Source organism: Cetorhinus maximus, chromosome 11, assembly GCF_964194155.1.
Source record: "Cetorhinus maximus chromosome 11, sCetMax3.hap1.1, whole genome shotgun sequence".
In the NCBI taxonomy this organism is placed as follows: Eukaryota; Metazoa; Chordata; class Chondrichthyes; order Lamniformes; family Cetorhinidae; genus Cetorhinus; species Cetorhinus maximus.
Genome location: NC_135889.1, coordinates 7,131,552 through 7,157,057, shown reverse-complemented (window position 1 = coordinate 7,157,057; position 25,506 = coordinate 7,131,552). Strand labels below are relative to the sequence as shown.

Here is a 25,506-nt window from a genome sequence, read left to right as displayed (position 1 = left end):
CACTGACTCTCACTGGGGAAATAAAACCAGTGAGGGGGGTGACCAAATTGGAAGCAGGGACAGTCACGGTAGATGATTTTGGCAGTGTTTGATTATCTTTCCCTACCTTTGGTGATTATAGCCACCCAGCTGGCAAACCTTGTAAAAACATGAGAACAGGAGGAGGACATTCAGCCCTTCGAGCCTATACTGCTGTTTAATGAGATCATGGCTGATCTGTATCTTAAATCCATTTACCCATCTTCGTTCTATATCCCTTAATATATTTGCCTCATAGCCTATCAGTGTGTCTTTTGAAAGTTCCAGATTTATACTACCTCTTGGGTGAAGAAGTGCTTCCTGACATCGTCCCTGAAAGTCCTGGCTTGTGTGTGTAGGCTCTGCCCCATTGTTCTGGACACCCACCCACACACCCACACCACCACCCCCCTCCACCGCAGAGGAAACAGTTTCTCTCTCGCTCTCTCTCTCTCTCTCTCTCCACCCTTTAATCATCTTAAACACTTCAATCAGTTCACCCTTTAATCCTCTACACTCAAGAAATACAAGTCTAGTCCATGCAAACTGTTCTCCTAATTTAAGTCTTTTAGCCACGGGATCATTCTGATGAATCTGCACTGTGCCGCCTCCAAGGTCGGTCGACCCTTCCTAAGGTGCGCTGCCCCAGAACTGAGCGCATTTACTCCACCTGGGGTTTGGCCAGAGTTTCATAATTGGAACACAACTTGCACCCTTTTAAGGTGAAGGTTAGCATTCCACTAACCCTTTTACTACCTGTCCACTGGAACTTTGTGATTTCTGTGCCTCAGCCTCTCGATCTCTCTTGTTTAACCCCAGTTCCTGGCTTCTCACCATTTAAAGAGAGTCTGATCTTTCTTAGGTCCAAGCGGATGACTGTACACTTCCCCATGTTAAACTCTATCTCCCACAGTGTTGCTCACTTACTCAATCTATCACTATCTCTTGGCAACTCCCTATGCTCGTCGACGCTATTTACTGTGCCACCTAACTTCGTTTCTACTGTCTGCGTTGCTCTAGTTTTTATTGATGTGTGTAACGTGGAGCTGCTGAAAATTGTAAGGTTGAAGTCTCTGTTTCCTTCCCAGGTACCTCAGACGGAGCAGTGGGAAAATGCTGGACTCTGACATAGGCGCGGTGGAGGATTGGCTCTCCCAGTTCAAGGTAACATCACTGTAAATGTGCCTGGAGCAGGCCTAGGCCGTTCCCTGTTTGTCCAAGCTGTGCCAGGGAGTTCTCTCCGGTGAACTGGAATACTTATCAGGACAGCCTGTTCCCATTGGGCACAGCTCTGACAGGATGTGCTCAGGCATCTGCAATGATCTCAGCTGCTCCTGGATCAACACCAGAGGTCACGTGGAATCACACCGACCAAGACACACAGGCCCGCCCCCACACCCACCCCCCAAACACACAACCCCCCCTCCCCCACACACACGCACGCACTCAAGCATAGCCCGCACATGAACATGAACACAGCCCCACACACGCATGCACTTGAACACAGCCCCGCACACGCACGCACTCGAACACAGCCCCCACACGCACGCACTCGAACGTAGCCCCGCACACGCACGCACTCGAACACAGCCCCCACACGCACGCACTCGAACACAGCCCCGCACACGCACGCACGCACTCGAACACAGCCCCCACACGCACGCACTCGAACGTAGCCCCGCACACGCACACTCGAACGTAGCCCCGCACACGCACACTCGAACACAGCCCCGCGCACGCACACTCGAACACAGCCCCGCGCACGCACACTCGAACACAGCCCCGCACACGCACACTCGAACACAGCCCCGCACACACACGCACTCGAACACAGCCCCGCACACGCACACTCGAACACAGCCCCGCACACGCACACTCGAACACAGCCCCGCACACACACGCACTCGAACACAGCCCCGCACACACACGCACTCGAACACAGCCCCGCACACGCACACTCGAACACAGCCCCGCGCACGCACACTCGAACACAGCCCCGCGCACGCACACTCGAACACAGCCCCGCGCACGCACACTCGAACACAGCCCCGCGCACGCACACTCGAACACAGCCCCGCGCACGCACACTCGAACACAGCCCCGCGCACGCACACGCGAACACAGCCCCGCGCACGCACACTCGAACACAGCCCCGCGCACGCACACTCGAACACAGCCCTCGCACACACATTCGAACACAGCCCTCGCACACACATTCGAACACAGCCCTCGCACACACACACACACTCAAATACAGCCCCGCACACGCACACACTCGAACGCAGCCCCGCACACGCACACACTCGAACGCAGCCCTGCACACGCACACACTCGAACGCAGCCCCGCACACGCACACACTCGAACGCAGCCCCGCACACGCACACACTCGAACGCAGCCCCGCACACGCACACACTCGAACGCAGCCCCGCACACGCACACACTCGAACGCAGCCCCGCACACGCACACACTCGAACACAGCCCCGCACACGCACACACTCGAACACAGCCCCGCACACGCACACTCGAACACAGCCCCGCACACACACACTCGAACACAGCCCCGCACACACACACTCGAACACAGCCCTCGCACAGACACACTCGAAAACAGCCCCCGCACACACACACACTCGAACACAGCCCCCACACACACACACACTCGAACACACACACGCTCGAACACAGCCCCCGCACACACACACGCACTCGAACACAGCCCGCACACACACACTCGAACACAGCCCCGCACACACACACTCGAACACAGCCCCGCACACACACACTCGAACACAGCCCTCGCACAGACACACTCGAACACAGCCCCCGCACACACACACACTCGAACACAGCCCCCACACACACACACACTCGAACACAGCCCCGCACACGCACACACTCGAACACAGCCCCGCACACGCACACACTCGAACACAGCCCCGCACACGCACACTCGAACACAGCCCCGCACACACACACTCGAACACAGCCCCGCACACACACACTCGAACACAGCCCTCGCACAGACACACTCGAAAACAGCCCCCGCACACACACACACTCGAACACAGCCCCCACACACACACACACTCGAACACACACACACTCGAACACAGCCCCCGCACACACACACGCACTCGAACACAGCCCGCACACACACGCACTCGAACACAGCCCCCACACACACACTCGAACACAGCCCCGCACACACACTCGAACACAGCCCCCGCACGCACGCACTCGAACACAGCCCCGCACACACACTCGAACACAGGCCCCGCACACGCACTCGAACACAGCCCCGCACACACACTCGAACACAGGCCCCGCACACCCCTACACGCATGCATGCATGGTCCCACGCATGCACGAACACACACAGACACGCACATACAGGCACATGCACCCACTCACCCACACACACTCTCAGACACACCCACCCACACAGAGACACACGCAGACACTCACATACACACAATCAGATGCACGTATGAGACACCCACATCCATGCACACCCCACCCCCAACCTTCCTCCACCCCCACCCCACCACACACACGCGCGCGCGATTAGACGCGGCCCCTTCTCCTGCAGCTGTCCGAGATGGTCCTGAGTGGGGGCTCAGCACTGTCTGTCTTCACCCTGCCTCGACCTTAAGACTTTGATAGACTTTGTAACCTCTCCTTTTCTCCCCTTGTCCTTTGCAGACTTTACCTGAAAATCAGATATCCTGTTATGCAGCAACCCTCCACCAGAAGACAACTATAGTCCCGGCTCTCTACAAAGTCATCCAGGACCCCAACAATGAGGTAAGTCTCCTGCAGCAAGTGTCCCCTGTCAGCCCAGGGAGCTGAAGCTCTCAATCTGTAACGTCTACAGGAGATGTGGATCCTGACATCTGCTGACTGCCACAGGGATTCCGGCTGGTGAGGTGTCACACTGCAGGTTCCCTGGCTCTGTGCGCTGTATCTTCCTGCAGTTATCCGGCTTACGTTGATTTTCATTTCTGATTTTCGGGCTTTTATTTGGTGATAGGGAGCTCATTAAGTTTTGAAAAGGAATGAATTAATTCACGATTCCAGCATGCCTGGTTAACCTGATTTGCAGCAGAGTCAGGTGTGGCTGATATAATGGAGACCCATTACATTGGAGGTTGCAAAGTTTGCATGGGAAATTTGGGGTATTTTGATTTACTTCACAGGCGGGGATGCTTATGCGTTGTTCGTCCTGTAAAGCGGGGGACAATGGCCCACTGATCATGTCCCTGGACTAGTAATCCAGAGGCCCAGGTCAATGCCCTCGGGACACCACCACTGGTGGAATTTAAATTCAGCTAATAAACTCGTCTCAGTGACGATGACCGTTAGAATTATCATCACTTGTCGTAAAGACACAGCTGACTCACTAATGTCCCTTTAGGGAAGGAAATCCGCCCTCCTTACCCGGTCTGGCCTACATGTGACTCCAGACCCACAGCAACGTGGTTGACCCTTAACTGCCCTCTGAAATGGCCTAGCAAGCCACTTAGCTCAAGGGCAATTAGGGATGGGCAACAAATGCTGGCCTTGCCAGTGACACCCACACCCCATGAAAGAATAAACAAAGTCCATCATCTGGAGTGTTTGATGGACATGGTTATACCACTTACGTCATGTGCCAGGGAGTAGGGGGAACCTTCAATGTAGAGTCAGGGCCTAAACACAAAGCAGCGAGAGCAATCAGACCCAGCACATTGTCACATCCTCCACTTAGTGTATTGCTACCTGCAAAACTGTTGTGATCTTTCCTGTTTCTAACTTTGCCCTGTTGCTTTGTCTCCATAGTTACTGGAACCTGTCTGTCACCAGCTGTTTGAACTGTACCGCAGCTCGGAGGTGAGGTTGAAGAGGTTCACTCTGCAGTTTCTGCCCGAGTTGATCTGGGGATATCTGTGCATCACGGCAAGCAGGGAAAGACAGAGCAATGGCTGCATTGAAGCCCTGCTACTGGGGATCTACAATCTGGTAAGCAGTGTGTCCTTCTGTCTGTCTCCAGGCGTGCCTATGAACCAGAGAGACGGGCTTCAATGAGAGAGCTGACGTTCAGAATGTTAGATTTGCTCTTTCTTATTTTTCAGTTTTTAAAAAATTCTTTCATGGGGTGTGGGTGTCGCTGGCTGGGCCAGCATTTATTGCCCATCCCTAATTGCCCCTTGAGAAGGTGGTGGTGAGCTGCCTTCTTGAACCGCTGCAGTCCATGTGGTGTAGGTACACCCACAGTGCTGTTAGGGAGGGAACTCCAGGATTTTGACCCAGTGACAGTGAAGGAACGGCCAATATATTTCCATGTCAGGATGGTGAGTGGCTTGAAGGGGAACTTCCAGGTAGTGGTGTTCCCATATGTCTGCTGCCCTTGTCTTTCTAGCTGTTAGAGGTCGTGGGTTTGGAAGATGCTGTCAAAGGAGCCTTGGTGAGTTGCTGCAGTGCATCTTGTAGATGGTACACACTGCTGTTACTGTGCGTCGGTGATGGAGGGAGTGAATATTTGTGGATGGGATGCCAATCAAGCGGGGCAGCTTTGTCCTGGATGGTGTCAAGCTTCTTGAGTGTTGTGGGAGCTGCACTCATCCAGGCAAGTGGGGAGTATTCCATCACACTCCTGACTTGTGCCTCATAAATGGTGAACAGGATTTGGGGAGTCAGGTGGTGAGTTACTTGTAGAAACCCCTGTCCTAGCCCCCCCCCCCGCCTCTTTCTCCCTCGCTCTCGCCGACAGGGCAAGGAACAGCCTGAGGCCCATGGGGAAAACTAAGCTGGAAGCTGCACAAGGAGCGTATTGAAGGGCTAAAGCTTCCCTCATCAGTTCGAGTCACTGTAGGAACAGCCAGGCCTGGCAACTGTGGGCCAGGAACTCAGATACAGAATGTGTCACCTTTTACCAAGCACACTGCTCGATAACGAACAGAACGCACATTGTCACAATTCATGCAAGTGCCACTGAAAATATTGCAACACACCCCATAAATCATTCTCCACAATTGGCAAACTGCACAATGTGTACAATATGATATCTGAAAATTTGCAAACACAATGCACACAACTGTTGCGCACTTGAATAATTAATATCATTAAATATTAATAGAATGTCACCTCCCCAGCGGCAGCACTGAATGAACGGCCACTGCCCGCTCTCAGGGCAAGCTTTAACAAGGCACAGTTATAATTTTGCTGCTGTTCAGGCATTTTATGTGGGGTTTCTGGTCTCATCCCTTTTATCAGGACCTGTGACTCAGTGTGAGGAATGCCTCGGCTGCTGTGAGTAGTTCAGCTATGACCAGCATTGATCAGATTCTTACCCCTTGTCCAAGAGGGGAAGCTGAATAGCCACAAGCTCCAGTCATGAATGAGCAATTCCCACTTTCGGATGCTTTGGCCACACCTGGTTAGTGAGAGATATTTATGGGGGTCTCGTTTCCCTGCTCTTGCACTTCAACTCATCTCTCTCCTTCATGGGTCAGCATACAGCCATCTGTCATCTACTTACCAAGGGAAACACAGGCCTCACACTTCCACAGTCTGAACATTACAGTAGCCTTTGGCTCCATTGTTAACAGAGTATACTGTCAGTATGCATACATTGTCCTGTAGCTGCACTGTTCACAGGGGTACATACAGTATTCCTGTAGTTGCAGTGATATTATGGTATACTGTCAGTGTACAGTACAGTGTTCTGTAGCTCCAAGGTTAACAGGGTATACACTCAGTGTACAGTAGTGCCCTGTAGCATCTGTGTGAACAGGGTATACTATCAGTGTACAGTAGTGTCTGTAGTGCCAGTGTTAACAGGGTATACTGTCAGTGTACATACATTGCCCTGTAGCTGCAGGGGAGGCAGTGGCGTAGCGGTATTGCCATTGGACTGGTAATCCAGAGACCCAAGGTAACGCCATGGGGACCCGGGTTCTAATCCCACCCTCTCGGATGGTGAAATTTGAATGCAATAAAAAATCTGGAATTAAAAGTTTAATGATGGCCATGAAATCATTGTTGGTTCTCTAATCCCCTTTAGGGAAGGAAATCTGCTCACCCTGGCCTACATGATCCGCGGTAATGTGGTTGACTCATAAATGCCCTCAGTTGTAGCAAACCGCTGCAAAGTTAATAAAAAAGGAATGAAACCGGACGGACCGCCCAGCATTGACTTAGGCACTGGAAACGACAATGGCAAACACAGCCCTGTCGACCCTGTCCTCCTTACTAACTTCTGGGGGCTTGTGCCAACATTGGGAGAGCTGTCTCTCAGATAGTCAAGCCATAGCCTGACCTAGTCTCACTCACAGAGTCATACCTTACAGATAATATCACCATCCCTGGGTCTGTCCTACCAGCTGCACATAGCAGCAGAGGTGGTGGCACAGTGGTATACAGTCAGGAGGGAAGTGTCCTGGGAGTCCTCAGCATCAACCCCCAAGAAGCCTCATGGCATCAGCTCAAAAATGGGCGAGAAACCTCCTGCTGATTACCACGTACCACCACCCTCCGCTCAGCTGATGAATCAGGGCTCCTCCATGTTGAACACCACTTGCAGGAAGTACAGAGGGTGGCCAGGGCACAGATGTACTCTGGGTGGGGTACTTCAATGTCCATCACCCAGAATGGCTCAGTAGCACCACAGACCGAGCTGGCCGAGCCCTAAGGGACATAGCTGCTAGACTGGGTCTGCGGCAGTGGGCGAGGGAACCAACAAGAGTGAAAAAACATACTTGACCTTATCCTCACCAACCTGCCTGCCACAGATGCATCTGTCCAAGACAGCATTGGTAGGTGCATTGAGCACTGCACAGTCCTTGTGGAAACTAAGTCTCATCTTCACATTGAGGATACCCTCCATCGTGTTGTGTGGCTCTATCACTGTGCTAAATGGGATAGATTTCGAACAGATCTAGCAACTCAAGATTGGGCAATCATAAGGTGCTGTGAACCATCAGCTACAGCAGAATTGTACTCGACCACAATCTGTAACCTCATGGCCCAGCATATCCCCCACTCTACCATTACCACCAAGCCAGGGGATTAACCCTGGTTCAATGAAGAGTGCAGGAGGGCAAGCCAGGAGCAGCACCAAGCATACCTAAAAATGAGGTGTCAACCTGGTAAAGCTACAACACAGGACTTCTTCATGCCAAACAGCAGAAGCAGCAACTGATAGACAGAGCTAAGTGATTCCACAACCAACAGGTCAGATCTAAGCTCTGCAGTCCTGTCACACCCATTCGTGAATGGTGGTGGACAATTAAACAACACACTGGAGGAGGAGGCTCCACAAATATCCCCATCCTCAATGACGGAGGAGCCCAGCACATCAGTGAAAAGATAAGGCTGAAGCATTCGCCACGATCTTCAACCAGAAGTGCCAAGTGGATGATCCATCTCGGTCTCCTCCTGAGGTCCCCAGCATCACAGATGCCAGTCTTGAGTCAATTCAATTCACTCCACATAATATCAAGAAACAACTGAAGGCACAGGATACTGCAAAGGCTCCGGGCCCTGACAATATTCCAGCAATAGTACTGGAGACTTGTGCTCCAGAACTTGCCGCGCCCCTAGCCATCTGTTCCAGTACAGCTACAACACTGGCATCTACCCGGCAATGTGGAAAATTGCCCAGGTATGTCCTGGACACAAAAAGCAGGAGAAATCTATCCTGGCCAATTACCGCCCCATCAGTCCACTCTCAATCATCAGTAAAGTGATGGAAAGGGTCATCAACAGTGCTAACAAGTGATACTTGCTTAACAATAACCTGCTCACTGACACTCAGTTTGGGTTCCGCCAGGGCCACTCAGCTCCTGACCGCATTACAGCCTGGGTTCAAACAGAGATAAAAGAGCTGAACTCCAGAGGTGAGGTGAGAGTGGCTGCCCTTAACATCAAGGCAGCATTTGGCCTAGTGTGGCATCAAGGAGCCCTAGCAAAACTGGAGTCAATGGGAATTGGGGAAAACTCTCTGCTGGTTGGAGTCATACCGAACACAGGGAGATGGTTGTGGTTGTTGGAGGTCAATCATCTCAGCTCCAGGACATCACGGTAGGAGTTCCTCAGGGTAATGTCCTAGGCCCAACCATATTCAGCTGCTTCATCAATGACCTTCCTTCCATCATAAGGTCAGAAGTGGGGGTGTTCACTGATGATTGCAAAGTGTTCACCATTCGTGACTCCTCAGATACTGAAGCTGTCCATGTCCAAATGCAGCAAGACCTGGACAATACCCAGGCTTGGACTGACAAGTGGCAAGTAACATTTGTACCACACAAGTGCCAGGCAATGACCATCTCCAACAAGAGAGAATCTAACTATCGCCCCTTGATATTCAATGGCATTACCATCGCTGAATCACCCACTACCAACATCCTGAGGGTTACCATTGACCAGAAACTGAACTGACTAGCATATAAACACTGTGGCTACAAGAGCAGGTCAGGGGCTAGGAATCCTGTGGCAAGTAACTCACCTCCTGACTCCCCAAAGCCTGTCCACCATCTACAAGGCACAAGTCAGGAGTGTGATGGAATACTCTCCACTTGCCTGGATGAGTGCAGCTCCAACAACACTCAAGATACTTGACACCATCCAGGACAAAGCAGCCCACTTGATTGGTACTCCTTACACAAACATTCACTCCAGCCACCACCGTAGCACAGTAGCAGCAGTGTGTGTACCATCTACAAGATGCACTGCAGCAACTCACCAATGCTCCTTCGACAGCACCTTCCAAACCCATGACCACTACCATCTAGAAGGACAAGGGCAGCAGGTGCATGGGAATACCTGTTTCCTTCCAAGTCACTCACCATCCTGACTTGGAAATATATCGCCGTACCTTCACTGTCGCTTGGTCAAAATCCTGGAACTCTCATCCTAACAGCACTGTGGGTGTACCTACACCACGGGCTGCAGTGATTCAAGAAGGCAGCTCACCACCACCTCCTCAAGGGCAATTAGGGATGGGCAATAAATGATGGCCTGTCTAGCGACACCCACACCCCGTTAAATGAATCAAAAAAACGTATACTATCAGTGTACATACAGTATCCTGTAGCTGTAGTATACCTGAAGATCACTGCAGCTACTGACACTACTGTACACTGAAAGTATACTGTTAGTGTACAGTAGTGTTTGTAGCAGCAGTGATATTAGGGTATACTGTCGGTGTACAGTAGTGTCCTGTTGCTACAGTGTTAACAGGGTATACTATCAATAAACATACAGTATTCTGTAGCTGCAGTGATATTCGGGTATACTGTCAGTGTACAGTTGTGTCTGTAGCTGCAGTGATATCCAGGTATACTGTCAGTGTACAGTATTGTCCTGTATCTCCCTTGTTAACGGTATGCTGTCAGTGTACAGCACAGTTTCCTGTAACACCAGTGTGGACAGTCAGTATACAGCATACTGTCAGTATACAGTACAGTGTACTGATTCTCCAGTGTTAGCAGAGTATGCTGTCAGTGAAGAGTACAGTGCCTTGTAGCTATACAGGAGTATACTGTAAGTGTACAGTAGTGTTTGTAGCTGCAATGTTAACAGAGTATACTGTCAGTATGCTCTGTCTGTGGCCTTCACAGGAAGCAGGGTACAGTTTCACTGTTGTTGGGTTTTTCATGTTTCTCAGATAGTTCTGCTTTTATGATGTTACAAGATGGCATCCAATCACAGTCTGTTACTGTACAGAAACATCCATCACCGCCTGTTACTGTACAGAAACATCCATCACCGCCTGTTACTGTACAGAAACATCCATCACCGCCTGTTACTGTACAGAAACATCCATCACCACCTGTTACTGTACAGAAACATCCATCACCGTCTGTTACTGTACAGAAACATCCAATCACCGTCTGTTACTGTACAGAAACATCCAATCACCGTCTGTTACTGTACAGAAACATCCATCACCGTCTGTTACTGTACAGAAGCATCCATCACCGTCTGTTACTGTACAGAAACATCCGTCACCGCCTGTTACTGTACAGAAACATCCATCAGTGTCTGTTATTGTACAGAAACACCCATCACCGTCTGTTACTGTACAGAACACCCATCACCGCCTGTTACTGTACAGAAACATCCAATCACCGTCTGTTACTGTACAGAAACATCCAATCACCGTCTGTTACTGTACAGAAACATCCAATCACCGTCTGTTACTGTACTGAAACATCCAATCACCGTCTGTTACTGTACAGAAACACCCATCACCGCCTGTTACTGTACAGAAACACCCGTCACCGTCTGTTACTGTACAGAAACACCCATCACCGTCTGTTACTGTACAGAAACACCCATCATCGTCTGTTACTGTACAGAAAAACCCATCACCGTCTGTTACTGTACAGAAAAACCCATCACCGTCTGTTACTGTACAGAAACATCCAATCACCGTCTGTTACTGTACAGAAACATCCAATCACCGTCTGTTACTGTACTGAAACATCCAATCACCGTCTGTTACTGTACAGAAACATCCATCACCGTCTGTTACTGTACAGAAACATCCATCACCGCCTGTTACTGTACTGAAACAAATTGAATCACAGTCTGTCACAGCTGTTACGGACCGGGGAGGAGAGAGAAACTGTAACCCCCAAATCCCTTCCCTCCTGACGTCATCAGTGTGGTTTATTTTTTTTGAGAAGGTAGATGCGTGTGCTTCTAATCCTCACTAGCATGTGGTCAGTTCAAAAAGTACCAGCAGCAGCAGGCTTTAAACAAAGTGGATTATTTATTCACACACACCTCAAAAGGTCTAAACACTATGTCAGTCATACAGCACAGACTTCAGAAAGATGCAATTAAAGAAGGTAGTGGACTTCTACAAGTATTAATCAAAAGAATAGCCAACAGTTCTCATGCCTTTGGGAGTCCTGTGACAAAGGAAGCTTTTCCCACCCTTGAATGGTAGTTCGGAAAACTTCAGATAGCTGGGGTCGGGTATCAGGATTACTTTGATGAGAACAATGTTCAGTAGGCCGTGAAGTCAGGCACTCTTGACTGTTGCATCAGGAGGTCCAATTTCTTTCCAGTGGAACTTGCAGCTTTTGAATCAGGCTTGGTAGCCTTTTTTTTAAAAGACTTAAGCCTCTCGGTTCTTAAAAGGCACAAGTGGCACAGCCTTTCTCTGCAACTTACGTCTTGTCAGTGTTATCCTGTAGACTGGCCCCAGGCCTCTGAGTTTTAGGGCAAAAGGATTTCAGGATCAAAGAATCAGTTTCTACCTCATGGTCAACAGCTATTGATATACAATATAAGGTAGGTGATGGCCTTTAACACTTAAGTTGTAGGTAACTAGCCTCAGCATCATTCCTCAAACCTGGAGACATAGAGCCCATTTACTCTCTGTTTTGGAGTAAGCTTCGAACAGTGACGGGCATAAGTTCCACAAAGGAGCATGCAAATGAATGTCCATTCACGGGAGGACCACCCTCCCTGCCCTCCCAACTCCCCGCCCCTCCAATATCATTCAATTCGGAACTTTCTGGAAGTTTGATAGCCTCTATTGGAGTTGCAAAGGTGACCTGGTAGCCATCTTAACAGTTCATCAATGTCCATTTTTAAATAAATAAAGGCAGTTCCAGAAGCTTCCATACAAGCACAGCCCAAGTTTAAAGCTATGAATGAGCCTTTTACTGAGCATGACAAGGTGCAGGCCATTTAATCACAGTCTGTCACAGGACAAAAACTGCCCATCGAATCACAGTCAGCTTACCTCTTACTGTTGCTCCTCCTTTTTGGGCTTGCCCATTAGCCTTGCTCAGAGAGCTCGAGGGATTGCATGATCGAGGCCCTGGCCTTAACCTGGGTGAATGTGTAGGATTAGACTCTCTGCTCCCTGCCCCCACCCTGTGGGTTGGCCATGTTGTTAGCTATGGAGGAATGCTTTATCACAGTGTTGAATGCCTAGACTCCAAGAAAAGGGAGAGAGAGAGAGAGAGAGAGAGGGAAAGAAACAGGGGTGTGAACACTGCTGGTGAAGGAAGCACTTGGCTGAAAGGCTGTCATCCACCCGAGTACAATTAGGGTCAAAGTTCGAGTTTAGAAATAACTTAAATGCCTGAGTTACTAAGCAGCTTGACAAAGGACTCGAGGTCACTGGTTGCTGGGGACTACACTGCCCTGTGACTGACTGCCCTGCCAGAGATTACAGGGGTCTGTACTCCGAGATTGAGAGGCAGTATCGTAAACCTGGAAAAACCAGCCTGGGTTGAGAAAAGCTGCCCTGAGCGACATCGATCTCAGAATGCCCACAATACCCAGCCCTGCCCACAGCATGCACAGAGAGACAACACAAGAGAAAGCATTTTTAAATTTTATTTATTCTTTCATGGGATGTGGGCATCACTGACAAGGCCTGCCTTTGTTGCCCATCCTTAATTGCCCTGGAAGTGAGTGGCTTGCCACACCTTTTCAGAGGGCAATTGAGAGTCAACCATATTGCTGTGGGTCTGGAGTCACATGTAGGCCGGACCAAGTAAAGGATAATTAGTGAACCAGATGGGTTTTTGCAAAATTCGAAAATGATTTTGTGGCCCTTACTGAGACCGGCTTTCAACCCCCGACTTATTAATTGAATTTAAATTCCACCAGCTGCCGTGGTGGGATTTGAACCCATGTCCCCAGAGCCTGGGGCTCTGGATTACAAGTCCAATGGCATTACCACTACGCCACCGTCTCTCATGAGCATTACTCACTCCACTTCTAATGAACAGCCTGTCACCTTGTAACTCCCTCCTCCTCCATCTCCGCAAACTGTGGCTGTACATGGCTCCAAGCCTCTCCTCTGCACAGTCCATATGGTCGTTCCTCACCTAGTTGAACCCAGTAACCCTTAACTCCATGTGCTACAAGGAGTCTACATTTATATAGCCTCCCTCACAATCTCAACATGCCTCAAAGCGTTTACAGCCAATGAAGTGCGTTTGAAGTATGGTCACTTGTTTTCATATGGAAAACATGACACAAATTAGGCACAGCAAGATCCCACAAACAGCAATGAGATGAATAACCAATGTTGTGTGTTAGTGATGTCCTTGGGATGCGAGTGCCGCAGAGAAGGCCAATGATTGTTGCCAATCCTTAACAGCCCATGAGAAGTTGGTGGTGACTGAGTGAGGGTACCAATGCCACTACATCACGTGCCACGTGGAGTCAATGCCCCACTCCGGCTGGTGTCACCAAAGTTTCACACTGGCAGAGTTCCACAGCTGGCGCCTGTCTGAGGATTAACACAGGCCTCCCTTCTCCTGATTGACATTAGTCCTCATGTTCCTGCTTCAAGTCACTGTGATCGCTGCTACTGTTTTTATTCCTGATAAGGATTGGTGCTGCTCTAACTGGTCCTCGGATGACTCCATGTGACTGAGCACAAACTGACCGACACTCTCTCGAAATGGTGGTTGCCCTGTACTGACCTTTGGCTGTGTGAATGTTCAGGTACACTCAGTATCACATCAGCCTTCAATCAGTCACTCCCTTAGTAACACAACAAAATGGTGCTATATTCCTAATCTCCCTGTCATTTACCCTCATTCCCTTTCCTGTTTGCTCCCACATATTCTCTCCATCATTCTCTTATTTTCATACCCTCCCTCTTTCCCCCTGTGTGTTATTCTCTTTGCATCAGTCTCCGCTGCACCATGTTCACTCTTCAATATCTACTCACAGCTTGAGCTGGGCTGGGTTTATACCATAGGAACATAGGACTTATTCAGCCCTTCGAGCCTGCTCCATCATTCAACTAGATCATGGCTGATCTGGTTGCGGTCTTAACTCCACTTTTCTGTCTTCCCCCTATATTGACCTCCTGGCCTATAAAAAATCTGCCCAACTCAAATTCAATGACCCAGCCTCCACTGCTATCTGGGGAAGAGAATTCCACAGATGAACGGCATTCTGAGAGAAAAGGTTTTCTCCTCACCCTCCGTCTGAAACGGTGATCTCTTATTCTTGAAACTGTGCCCCCTGGTTCTGGTCTCTCCCACAAGTTGAAACACCCTCCCGTTATCCACCCTACCCAAATCCCCTCAGGATCTTGTATGTTTCAAGAAGGTCACCTCTCATTCTTGTAAACTCCAATGAGTATAGGCCCAAATCTGTTCAAACTTTCCTCACAGGATAAGCCCCTCATCCCAAGAATGGGGAAGGGTTTGGGTGTCTGTGGTGAAGGTCCAGATTTTATATTTATTCACTCACAGGATGCGAGTTTCACAGACAAGGCCAGCATTTACTGCCCATCTTTAATTAGATCATGGGTTTCTTGAAAAATCACCATGGCGACTGCTGCCAAATTGTGATGAAGACACAAATACAGCAAGCGATTATAATTCATAACATCCTTATAGACAATCATTTCAATAAAATTAAAGTGTAAAATAATAAAAGGGTTGAGCAATTATAAACCTTTCAGTGTACAAATAAAAGCAAAATGTTGCAAAATGCAGGCCTCCTTAATTAAAGAATAACAAATGAAAGGTCCACTGCACTCCACATTTTGTATTGAAGTCCATAGATCATAATTGCCCCTTGAGAAGGTGGTGGTGAACCGCTGCAGTCCGTGTGGTGCAGGTACACCCACAGTGCTGTTAGGGAGGGAGTTCCAGGATTTTGACCCAGGGACAGTGAAGGAACGGCCAATGCATTTCCAAGTCAGGACGGTGTGTGACTGGGCTGAGTTTGGGTGTCTGAGGCCTGAGGTCGAGCTAGACTGGGGTGGATGTCTGCGCTCCTGTTGCATTCACTGGTTTCACGCTGTGGTGGCAGGTTGCGATCGTTGTATGATTTATGAAGTAGTTAGTGGAGCTGTCAGACTGGCTTTGGGGAGTTTGCTAGATTGCTGCAGCCAGTTCGAGCCCCGTCAATCCCTCCCTTTTTGATGATGAAAAGTGACGGATGTGTCAAATGAAATTGTTTCCGTGCGAAATGGGAGCTAATAACACCTGTTTTGTTTTGTTTTGTTTTCCTTGCAGGAGATAGTCGATAGAGACGGAAACAACAAGGTGCTGTCTTTCACAATCCCGTCACTGTCCAAGCCGTCAGTTTATCATGAGGTGAGTTGCCTCCGATGGAGCCATCATTCGCCCCTGCTTTGTGTCCTTGGAGGCTTCTGTAAACTTGGTGAGTGACTTCCCCTGGGAGGGTGATGAAGGGACGGTCACTCTGTTTCTTCAGCTGTGCTGGCCACAAGAGCTCGATCGATCTGTCCCTGACCAGTGCAAGGTGTGTACACCTCCATCAGGGCCGGGTTTGGAGTCTCCATCAAGCCTGAATAGAGGGGGGGGGGGCGGGGAAGTCCAGACGGGGATCTAACTCTGTCCATTAATCCTGGCTAGGCAATATAACTGTGCGATTTCAGTGTCTGCCTCTCACTGTGGGGGTATCCCAGAATCACTGTGGGGGCCACTGCTTGGAGATCTGCCTAGCCAGTCAGTGACTTCAAGAGGGTGTGTCGGGGCGGGGGGAAGAGAGAGTAATCCTCAGGAACTATCCAAACACCCGGGGGAAGTTTAGTAAGAACTTATCCTGAATATAGGAAGAGTTGAAAGTCAGTTAGGCTCTTGAGCCTGTTCTGCCATTTAATGAGTCCTGTGACCGAGCTCCATATAGCTGCATTTTCCTCAGATCCCTTACTACTTTTGGCTAAAAGAAATCTATTCATCTCAGATTTAAAATTAACAATTGTTCTAGCATTAATTGCCATTTGAGGAAGAGAGTTCCAAACTTCTACCACCCTTTGTGTGTAGAAGTGCTCCTAACTTGACTCCTGAAAGGTCTGACTCTTAATTTTTAGACTGTGTCCCCCTAGACTCGCCAACTAGCGGATATAGCTTCTCTGCAGCTGCCCTAACGGTTCCCATGAAAACTTTGCCCATAACTTGCGGTTCAATAGCTCTGTAAGATAGCAAAGGTCTTGTGACCAGACTAAAACAATCTGCAGCTGTGAAACTTGTACCATTTGATAAGATTATTGAGATCTGGATAAGATTTTCCCTCTTAATAACAGGCATGGACCAACAAAAGCTCATTGTGTTCTGCACAAGCTGAGCACATTGCTTGTCTTTATGTAGCATGTAACCTTGAAATGATCCTGTGTGATATTAGCAAATGGCCGCTTATGCATTTGCCTGAAATTTAGGTGTCAGCACTGGTGTGGTTCTCTCACTTCCTGAGCCAGAAGGTCGTGAGTTCAAGCCCCACTCGAGAGACTTGAGCACATAATCCTGGCTGACACCCTCAGTGCAGTACTGAGGAAGTGCTGCACTGTCGGAGGTGCCGTTTTTCGGATGGGCCGTTAAGCCGAGGCCCACCCTGCCTTCCCAGCTGGATTTAGAAGATCCCATGGCACTATTTCGAAGAAGAGCAGAGGAGTTCTTCCCGGTGTCCCGTCCAATATTTATCCCTTAACCATCACCTTTAGAAACAGATGATCTGATCACTATCTCCTGGAGGTTTGTGGGATCTTGCTGTGCGCACATTGGCTGCTACGTTTCCTACATTAAAACGGGGTGGGGTGGGAGCACCTTTCACTAACCACACTTCTAAAGTAGTTCATTGGCTGTAAAATGTTTTTGGGGCATTCTGAGGTTAGTGAAAGGTGCTATAGAAATGCACCTTTATTTTTATGGCTGTATTAGTGAGCTGCAGGCACTAGTGGTTCGATCAGCTCTGCATGTTTCTGGCAGTGGGAGTGAGAGGCTCTCGAACCTCCGCCAGATTTCTTTCCGCCAGTGGTTTATTTAATTTGGCCTCCCCACCCATTGATTGTCTTTGCCTGTTCTCACTAATCCGACCTTAAACGGCACCTTGCAGTTCGTGAGCGTTCACTCAGCCCCTTTGCGCCTTTTTTTTAAGGGACAAACACAGTGGGGTCGGCCGCACAGGTCCGCCTGTTTGCCCAGACCATCCGCAGGTCAGGGGCACCCAGGAGCTGAGCAGAGGCCCCTGCACAATGGCTTCTGCTGGAAGGAAGCCAGCCCAGTGATGTGGTGGAAAATCACTCCACCCCCTCCACAGCTGCTGCCTGCAGCTTTCAGTTTCGTTCAGCCCAGGGTGACAGCTTTATCCTGGCAGTTGGCTTTCCCTGGCAGATGATGCTTCCCCCCCCAACCTGGCTCAGCTACCCCGCTGGGTTAGAGCACAGCAGAGTTTGGAAGCGCTTCACGTATCTCTACTTTTGAACGTCAGCTCTTTCCAGAGTGAATTCAAGCCCTCTTGTAGTTTACCCTGTTCAGCCTTGGAGTCCCCCACCCCCCCAGGGGACAATGACTCCCACTTGGGTGTTACCTCCTTTAGAAGACTAAGTTAATGAAAAGGAAAGAAAGAATTCGTATTTCTATAGCACCTTATCACCTTGTCGGGACGTTCCAGAGCCAGTCAGTTACTTTTGAGGTGTAGCCACTGGTGTTTTGTAAAGAAATGCCCCGTTTGTCCACAGCACGCTCCCACCAACAGAATGCAAATGAATGATTTTTTCAGCTGTTTCTCTGCGGTTGGTGACAGATATCGGCCAGGACACCAGGGACTACGCCACTGCTCTCCTTCAGTTAGCACCATGGATCTTTTACTTCCACCTGAGAGGGCAGATGGACTCAGTTAACACCTCATCCAAAAGGTGGCACCTCCGACAGCGCAGCATTCCCTCGCTACAGTGCTCAGAGTGTCAGTCTTGATTACGGGATTCGAGTCTCTGAAACGGGACTTGAACCCACGACGTTCTGACTCAGATGAGATTGTGGACGCTGGGCGAGGACAGGGTTCTGCTTGGGAGCGCGGCCTCCCACAGTCAAGTGGCTGGCTACTTGATATCTGGGCTCACGCGCGTAGTTAAGCTGTGAGTCTGCCTCGGAAGAGGAGGAAGCTGAGGTGCTGGAAAATGAACATGAGGCTTTAGGCATTTATTTTCATCCTTGGGATGTGGGCGTCGCTGGCATGGCTAAAATTTATTGCCCATCCCTTGTTACCTTGAGAAAGTTTGGTGCATCTGAGTAGCTTGCTAGGCCAATTCAGAGGGCAGCTAAGAGTTAACAAAGAAATGGCGGAGGAACTGAATAGGTACTTTGCGTCAGTCTTCACGGTGGAAGATACCAGTCACATCCCCAAAGTTCAAGAGAGTCAGGGGGCAGGCAGAGGTGAGTATGGTGGCCATTACCAAGGAGAAGGTGCTAGGAAAACTGAAAGGTCTGAAGGTAGATAAATCACCTGGATCAGATGGATTACACCCCAGAGTTCTGAAGGGGATAGCTGAAGAGATAGTGGAGGCATTAGTGGTGATCTTTCAGGAATCACTGGAGTCAGGGAGGGTCCCAGAGGACTGGAAATTACAGGCTGATTAGTCTGACCTCAGTCGTTGGTAAGATTTTAGAGTCCATTATTAAGGATGAGATTTCAGAATACTTGGAAGTGCATGGTAAAATCGGGCAAAGTCAGCATGGTTTCATCAAGGGGAGGTCATGCCTGACAAATCCGTTAGAATTCTTTGAGGAGGTAACGAGCAGGTTAGACAAAGGAGAGCTAATGGATGTTATCTACTTGGACTTCCAGAAGGCCTTTGACAAGGTGCCGCACAGGAGGCTGCTCAGTAAGATAAGAGCTCATGGTGTTAGAGGCAAGGTATTAGCATGGATAGAAGATTGGCTGTCTGGCAGGAGGCAGAGAGTGGGGATAAGGGGGTCCTTCTCAGGATGGCGGCCGGTGACTAGTGGAGTTCTGCAGGGGTCAGTGTTGGGACCACAACTTTTCACTTTATACATTAATGATCTAGATGAAGGAGCTGAGAGCATTCTGGCTCAGTTTGCAGATGATACAAAGATAGGTGGAGGGACAGGTAGTATTGAGGAGGCGGGGAGGCTGCAGAAGGATTTAGACAGGTTAGGAGAATGGGCAAAGAAGTGGCAGATGGAATACAACGTGGGGAAGTGTGAGGTCATGCACTTTGGTAGGAAGAATAGAGGCATAGACGATTTTCTAAATGGGGAGAGAATTTAGAAATCTGGAGTGCAAAGGGACTTGGGAGTCCTAGTCCAGGATTCTCTTACGGTTAACTTGCAGGTTGAGTCGGTAGTTAGGAAGGCAAATGCAATGTTGGCATTTATTTTGAGAGGACTAAAATATAAAAGCAGGGATGTGCTGCTGAGGCTTTATAAGGCTCTGGTCAGACCACATTTAGAATATTGTGAGCAATTTTGGGCCCCGTATCTCAGGAAGGATGTGCTGGCCCTGGAGAGGGTCCAGAGGAGGTTCACGAGAATGATCCCAGGAATGAAAGGCTTAACATTTGAGGACTCTGTGTCTATACTCAATGGAGTTTAGAAGGATGAGGGGGGATCTGTTTGAAACTTACAGAATACTGAAAGGCCTGGATAGAGTGGACGTGGGGAAGATGTTTCCATTAGTAGGAGAGACTAGGACCCGAGGGCACAGCCTCAGTGTAAAGGGAAGACCTTTTATAACAGAGATGAGGAGAAACTTCTTTAGCCAGAGAGTGGTGAATCTATGGAATTCATTGCCACAGAAGGCTGTGGAGGCCAGGTCATTGAGTGTATTTAAGACCGAGATAGATAGGTTCTTGATTGGTAAGGGGATCAAAGGTTACGGGGAGAAGGCGGGAGAATGGGGTTGAGAAACTTATCAGCCATGATTGAATGGCGGAGCAGACTCGATGGGCCGAATGGCCTAATTTCTGCTCCTATGTCTTAGAACTTAAAAACTTAACCACATTGGTGTGGCTCTAGAGTCACGTGTAGACCAGACCAGGTAAGGATGGCAGATTTCCTCCCCTCAAGGACATTCGTGAACTAGATGGGTTTTTATGAAAATCCAACAGCTTCGTGGTCACTGTAACTGGGCCCAGCTTTTTACTTTGGGATTTTTCTTTTAAACTGAATTTGAACGCTCGAACTACCCAGGCGGGATTTGACCTTGCGTTCTCTGGATTATTAGTCCCATGACAATCAGTACACAGAGCTTAACTGAATGTGTGAAAGCCTCTCGCTTTGTGTTAACACGCAGCCTTCAAGTATTGGCTCCATGGCCCTGACAGAAGGAGCACTCAGCCAGCATGATCTAATCCGGGTGGTGTACAGTGACCTGCACCCTCAGAGAGAGAACTTCACAGCTCAGAACAGGTAAGTGAAGCAGCACAAACTGAACCTTCCACTCTCGTTTTCCCCCCTCACCCTTGACACCCCTACCCCAACAATCTCGGACCCCCACCCCCGCCGAACTTTCTCAGTGTATACTGTGCTCTAGTGTTTCACAATGTGAGATTTGTACCATCTCACAGCCAGTCTGTTCAGAGTCTCCATTCAGCTCCCACACTATTATGAAGAAAAAAAATATTAAACATGGGGCTTCTGCTTAGAAAAATGAGTAAGCTGGCTTAATGTGCTTCTCAGCCTCTGCTACTTCCCCCTCTTCAGTTCTCATAGCAGCCAATGGGTGCCAGGTTGGTGTGGTACAAGTGCCACTGCGCAAGTTGTATGAATGCACTGTGGCAGTTCCTGTTATGATGAGGCCACACTGAGCACAGTTTGTCAGCCGGACGACGCCATTTGCATTGGCTTTTCCCACCCCAGTATTCCCAATGGTTCCTCTCCCGACATCGGAGTCACGGCCAATCCTGGCATTAAAGTCCCTCCAGAATTGTTCTTTTCTTCTCTGGGGATGCCAGCGAAGACACCGTCCAGTGGGGGCCGGTTAGCTCAATTGGCTAGATGGCCAACTAGTGGGGTGCAGGTGGCGCGCGTTCAGTCCCTGTACCAGCTGTGGTAGTTCATGGAGGCTGCCTCCCTCCTCACCTCGCCCAATGCTCGCCGAGTGGTTCCCCTCAAGCTATATATAACCAATTATCTCTCTCCCTCTCCAACGGAGAGAGACACCAATGGTCTTTTCTGAACTGTGGCTAATTACCAGTTCTTAATATTCCCCTTGTCCTTTGGTGTGGCACTAGCCATTTGCCAGCCTTTGCCCCACCAATGGCCAAAGGCACATGGCCAGATTCCTAGAGTCTTCACATAACTGACTCTCTCTGAGCTAGTGAAGCCATAGATATACGACACGTGAAGCAGGGCCAGGAGCCTGTTGATGGGATACTTCACTTCCATTTATACCACTAGGTATTTTATACCGATATATAAATTTCTGTGATGTCTGTGCATGTTTTCCAGGTTTGAAGTGCTGAGTTTCCTCATGTTGTGCTATAATTCTGCAGTGGTCTCCATGCCCAATTCTTCCTACCGCTCCCTGTGTAGTGTGTGTTCGAGGTAAGTGATGTGAGTGAAGCACTAATAGTGGTTTATTTTAAAGCTTATGTTTTAAGTGCTTTTTTTGTTAAATTTGGCATTTAGTTGAGGAGGGCAGGGTGAGGGTGGCATCGTGATACAGTGCGGTGAGGGTGGGGGGAAGGGTGGCACAGCGTAATGCATTACTGATACGTGTTTTATACTCCCTCGAGCGAGCGCAGCCGCGTGCATTAAATAGACGGAGATGGAGACCGAGTGAGAGGAGAGTATAAACAGGGGAACTGAATGACACCTTTAGACAGGACTGGAGAAAGGAGAGAAACCAGAGAGACAGGCGCAGCCGTGTCTGGATTTGAAGTTCTGGTTGTGAGCTCATGTCAAGTTGCCTCAGGCTTGAGAGGCTGAATCTCTCGCCTCAATAGACAGAAGCTGCGGAAAGTATTTCAGGGCTTGTCAGTTGGGAATTGGAATAAACAATGTTTTATGCTGCTCTCCCAGTTAGCGAAAGACAAACTTACATTTCTGTAGTGCCTTTCATCACCTCAGGCCGCCCCAAAACCCTTTACAGCCAATGAAGGGTAGTGACTGTTGTAATGTAGGAAACGGAGCAGCCAATTTATGCACAGCAAGATCCCACAAAGAACACTGTGATATAATGGCCAGGTAATCTGTTTTGGCGATGTTGGTTTTGAGGGATCAGTACCGGCCAGGGTACCAGGAAGAACTCCCCTGCCCTTCGAAACAGCGGCACGGGATCTTTTACATCCGGGGCGGAGAGGGCAGACGGCACCACGGCTTAACGTCTCGTCTGAAAGATGGCACCTTCCCCAGTGCTGCATTGGGAGTGTCAGCTCAGATTAAATGCTCCAGTCTGTGGAGTGTGCCTTAAACCTGCAAGCCTCTGACTCAGAGGTGAGAATGCTCCCCACAGAGCCATGGCTGGCACAGTTGGTTGAATTTTTTTTTTAATGCTGTCTCCGAGACTCCATTTCTATTTGCTGGCCTGATTCCGCATCCTAACACTCAAGCTTTTCAACGTGATTTGTAAGGGAGCGTTTTGCAGAATTAACATTCATTCTCACAAAGTGAAATGTCAGGACAGTTTAATCTGCCTGTCATTTTTGTGTGGAGTCCATGAAGTGGAGGTGGGGGGGGGACGAGATAAATCTTCAGTAGGACAAAGCACATTAGCTCAGTGTCCTGTTCTGGTGGGTTCCCACAGGACGATGGGCCAAATGGGGGAAGAGAAGGGTATTGGGGCCGAGGGGTGAGGGAAAGGCTGCGGAGCAATGACAGAATGGGACTGAGGAGAGGTGGGCTGAAAGGGTCTTGGAGAGGGCACAGGAGTGACAGGGCAATGGCTGCTCTGTCTCTCTGCAAGATTCATATGCAAGTGCTGGTGGCTGGGAACCCTGATTGCTTGGGGCAGGTCCCAGCTCAGATCAACAAACATTGCACCCAGAGCTATCCTGATCTGTAATTCATCAGGCTCGGCTACTTGCTCAATTAAACCCAGGGGGCCTTTTGTACAAATTTTCACTGAACTGTGGCTTCAATTCCTGGTCCAGGTTGTGTTTTTAAAATAAAAATAAAGTTCTGCATGGCCACAGCTGAGTGAATCTGTGTCATATCAGGATCAAGATGCTGTTTGCTAATACCTGCCTGTTCTCTGCCGTTAGGTTGTGTATTACTGGGTTCCCCCGACAGAGGCAGAAGGTGTGGAGCGAAACCTGCGGCCGGGTCATGATGGACCCCGAGTTTATGGTGCAGCTGTTGACGGGTGTCTATCATACAATGTGAGTAAACAAGGCGTGTGCTTGGCACTGTTGAATACAGTCAGTTGGAGGCGCGTGTTTGGTACTGTCGGATACAGTCAGTTGGAGGCGTGTGCTTGGTACTGTCGGATACAGTCAGTTGGAGGCGTGTGCTTGGTACTGTCGGATACAGTCAGTTGGAGGCGTGTGCTTGGTACTGTCGGATACAGTCAGTTGGAGGCGTGTGCTTGGTACTGTCGGGTACAGTCAGTTGGAGGCGTGTGCTTGGTACTGTTGAATACAGTCAGTTGGAGGCGCGTGTTTGGTACTGTCGGATACAGTCAGTTGGAGGCGTGTGCTTGGTACTGTCGGATACAGTCAGTTGGAGGCGTGTGCTTGGTACTGTCGGATACAGTCAGTTGGAGGCGTGTGCTTGGTACTGTCGGGTACAGTCAGTTGGAGGCGTGTGCTTGGTACTGTCGGATACAGTCAGTTGGAGGTGTGTGCTTGGTACTGTCGGATACAGTCAGTTGGAGGCGTGTGCTTGGTACTGTCGGATACAGTCAGTTGGAGGCGTGTGCTTGGTACTGTTGGGTACAGTCAGTTGGAGGCGTGGGCTTGGCACTGTCAGATACAGTCAGTTGGAGGCGTGGGCTTGGCACTGTCAGATACAGTCAGTTGGAGGCGTGTGCTTGGCACTGTCAGATACAGTCAGTTGGAGGCGCGTGCTTGGCACTGTCAGATACAGTCAGTTGGAGGCGTGTGCTTGGTACTGTCAGATACAGTCAGTTGGAGGCGTGTGCTTGGCACTGTCAGATACAGTCTGTTGGAGGCGTGTGTTTGGCACTGTCAGATACAGTCAGTTGGAGGCGTGTGTTTGGCACTGTCAGATACAGTCAGTTGGAGGCGTGTGTTTGGCACTGTCAGGTACAGTCAGTTGGAGGCGTGTACTTGGTACTGTCAGATACAGTCAGTTGGAGGCGTGTGCTTGGCACTGTCGGATACAGTCAGTTGGAGGCGTGTGCTTGGCACTGTCGGATACAGTCAGTTGGAGGCCCGTGCTTGGCACTGTCAGATACAGTCAGTTGGAGGCGTGTGCTTGGTACTGTCGGATACAGTCAGTTGGAGGTGTGTGCTTGGTATTGTCGGATACAGTCAGTTGGAGGCGTGTGCTTGGTACTGTCAGATACAGTCAGTTGGAGGCGTGTGCTTGGTACTGTCAGATACAGTCAGTTGGAGGTGTGTGCTTGGTACTGTCAGATACAGTCAGTTGGAGGTGTGTGCTTGGTACTGTCGGATACAGTCAGTTGGAGGCGTGTGCTTGGTACTGTCGGATACAGTCAGTTGGAGGTGTGTGCTTGGTATTGTCGGATACAGTCAGTTGGAGGCGTGTGCTTGGTACTGTCAGATACAGTCAGTTGGAGGCCCGTGCTTGGTACTGTCAGATACAGTCAGTTGGAGGCGCG

General features: G+C 49.5%; 1 protein-coding gene across 4 annotated transcripts in view; it reads left to right on the top strand.

Annotated features, from left to right (window-relative positions):
* The window catches only part of LOC144686357 (hyccin 2), a 67,930-nt gene that overhangs the window by 24,993 nt on the left and 17,431 nt on the right, over positions 1-25,506 (top strand). For all 4 annotated transcript variants that reach the window (XR_013577910.1, XM_078551444.1, XM_078551443.1 and 1 more), the window contains exons 2-8: positions 1,107-1,182; positions 3,724-3,825; positions 4,840-5,019; positions 16,017-16,097; positions 21,055-21,170; positions 22,212-22,307; positions 23,966-24,082. Coding sequence is in view for 3 of the 4 variants with exons in the window: in XM_078551444.1 (XP_078407570.1) it covers positions 1,132-1,182; positions 3,724-3,825; positions 4,840-5,019; positions 16,017-16,097; positions 21,055-21,170; positions 22,212-22,307; positions 23,966-24,082 (743 nt within the window). In the remaining variant the exon portion in view is untranslated. The remainder of the gene's footprint in view (positions 1-1,106; positions 1,183-3,723; positions 3,826-4,839; positions 5,020-16,016; positions 16,098-21,054; positions 21,171-22,211; positions 22,308-23,965; positions 24,083-25,506) is intronic.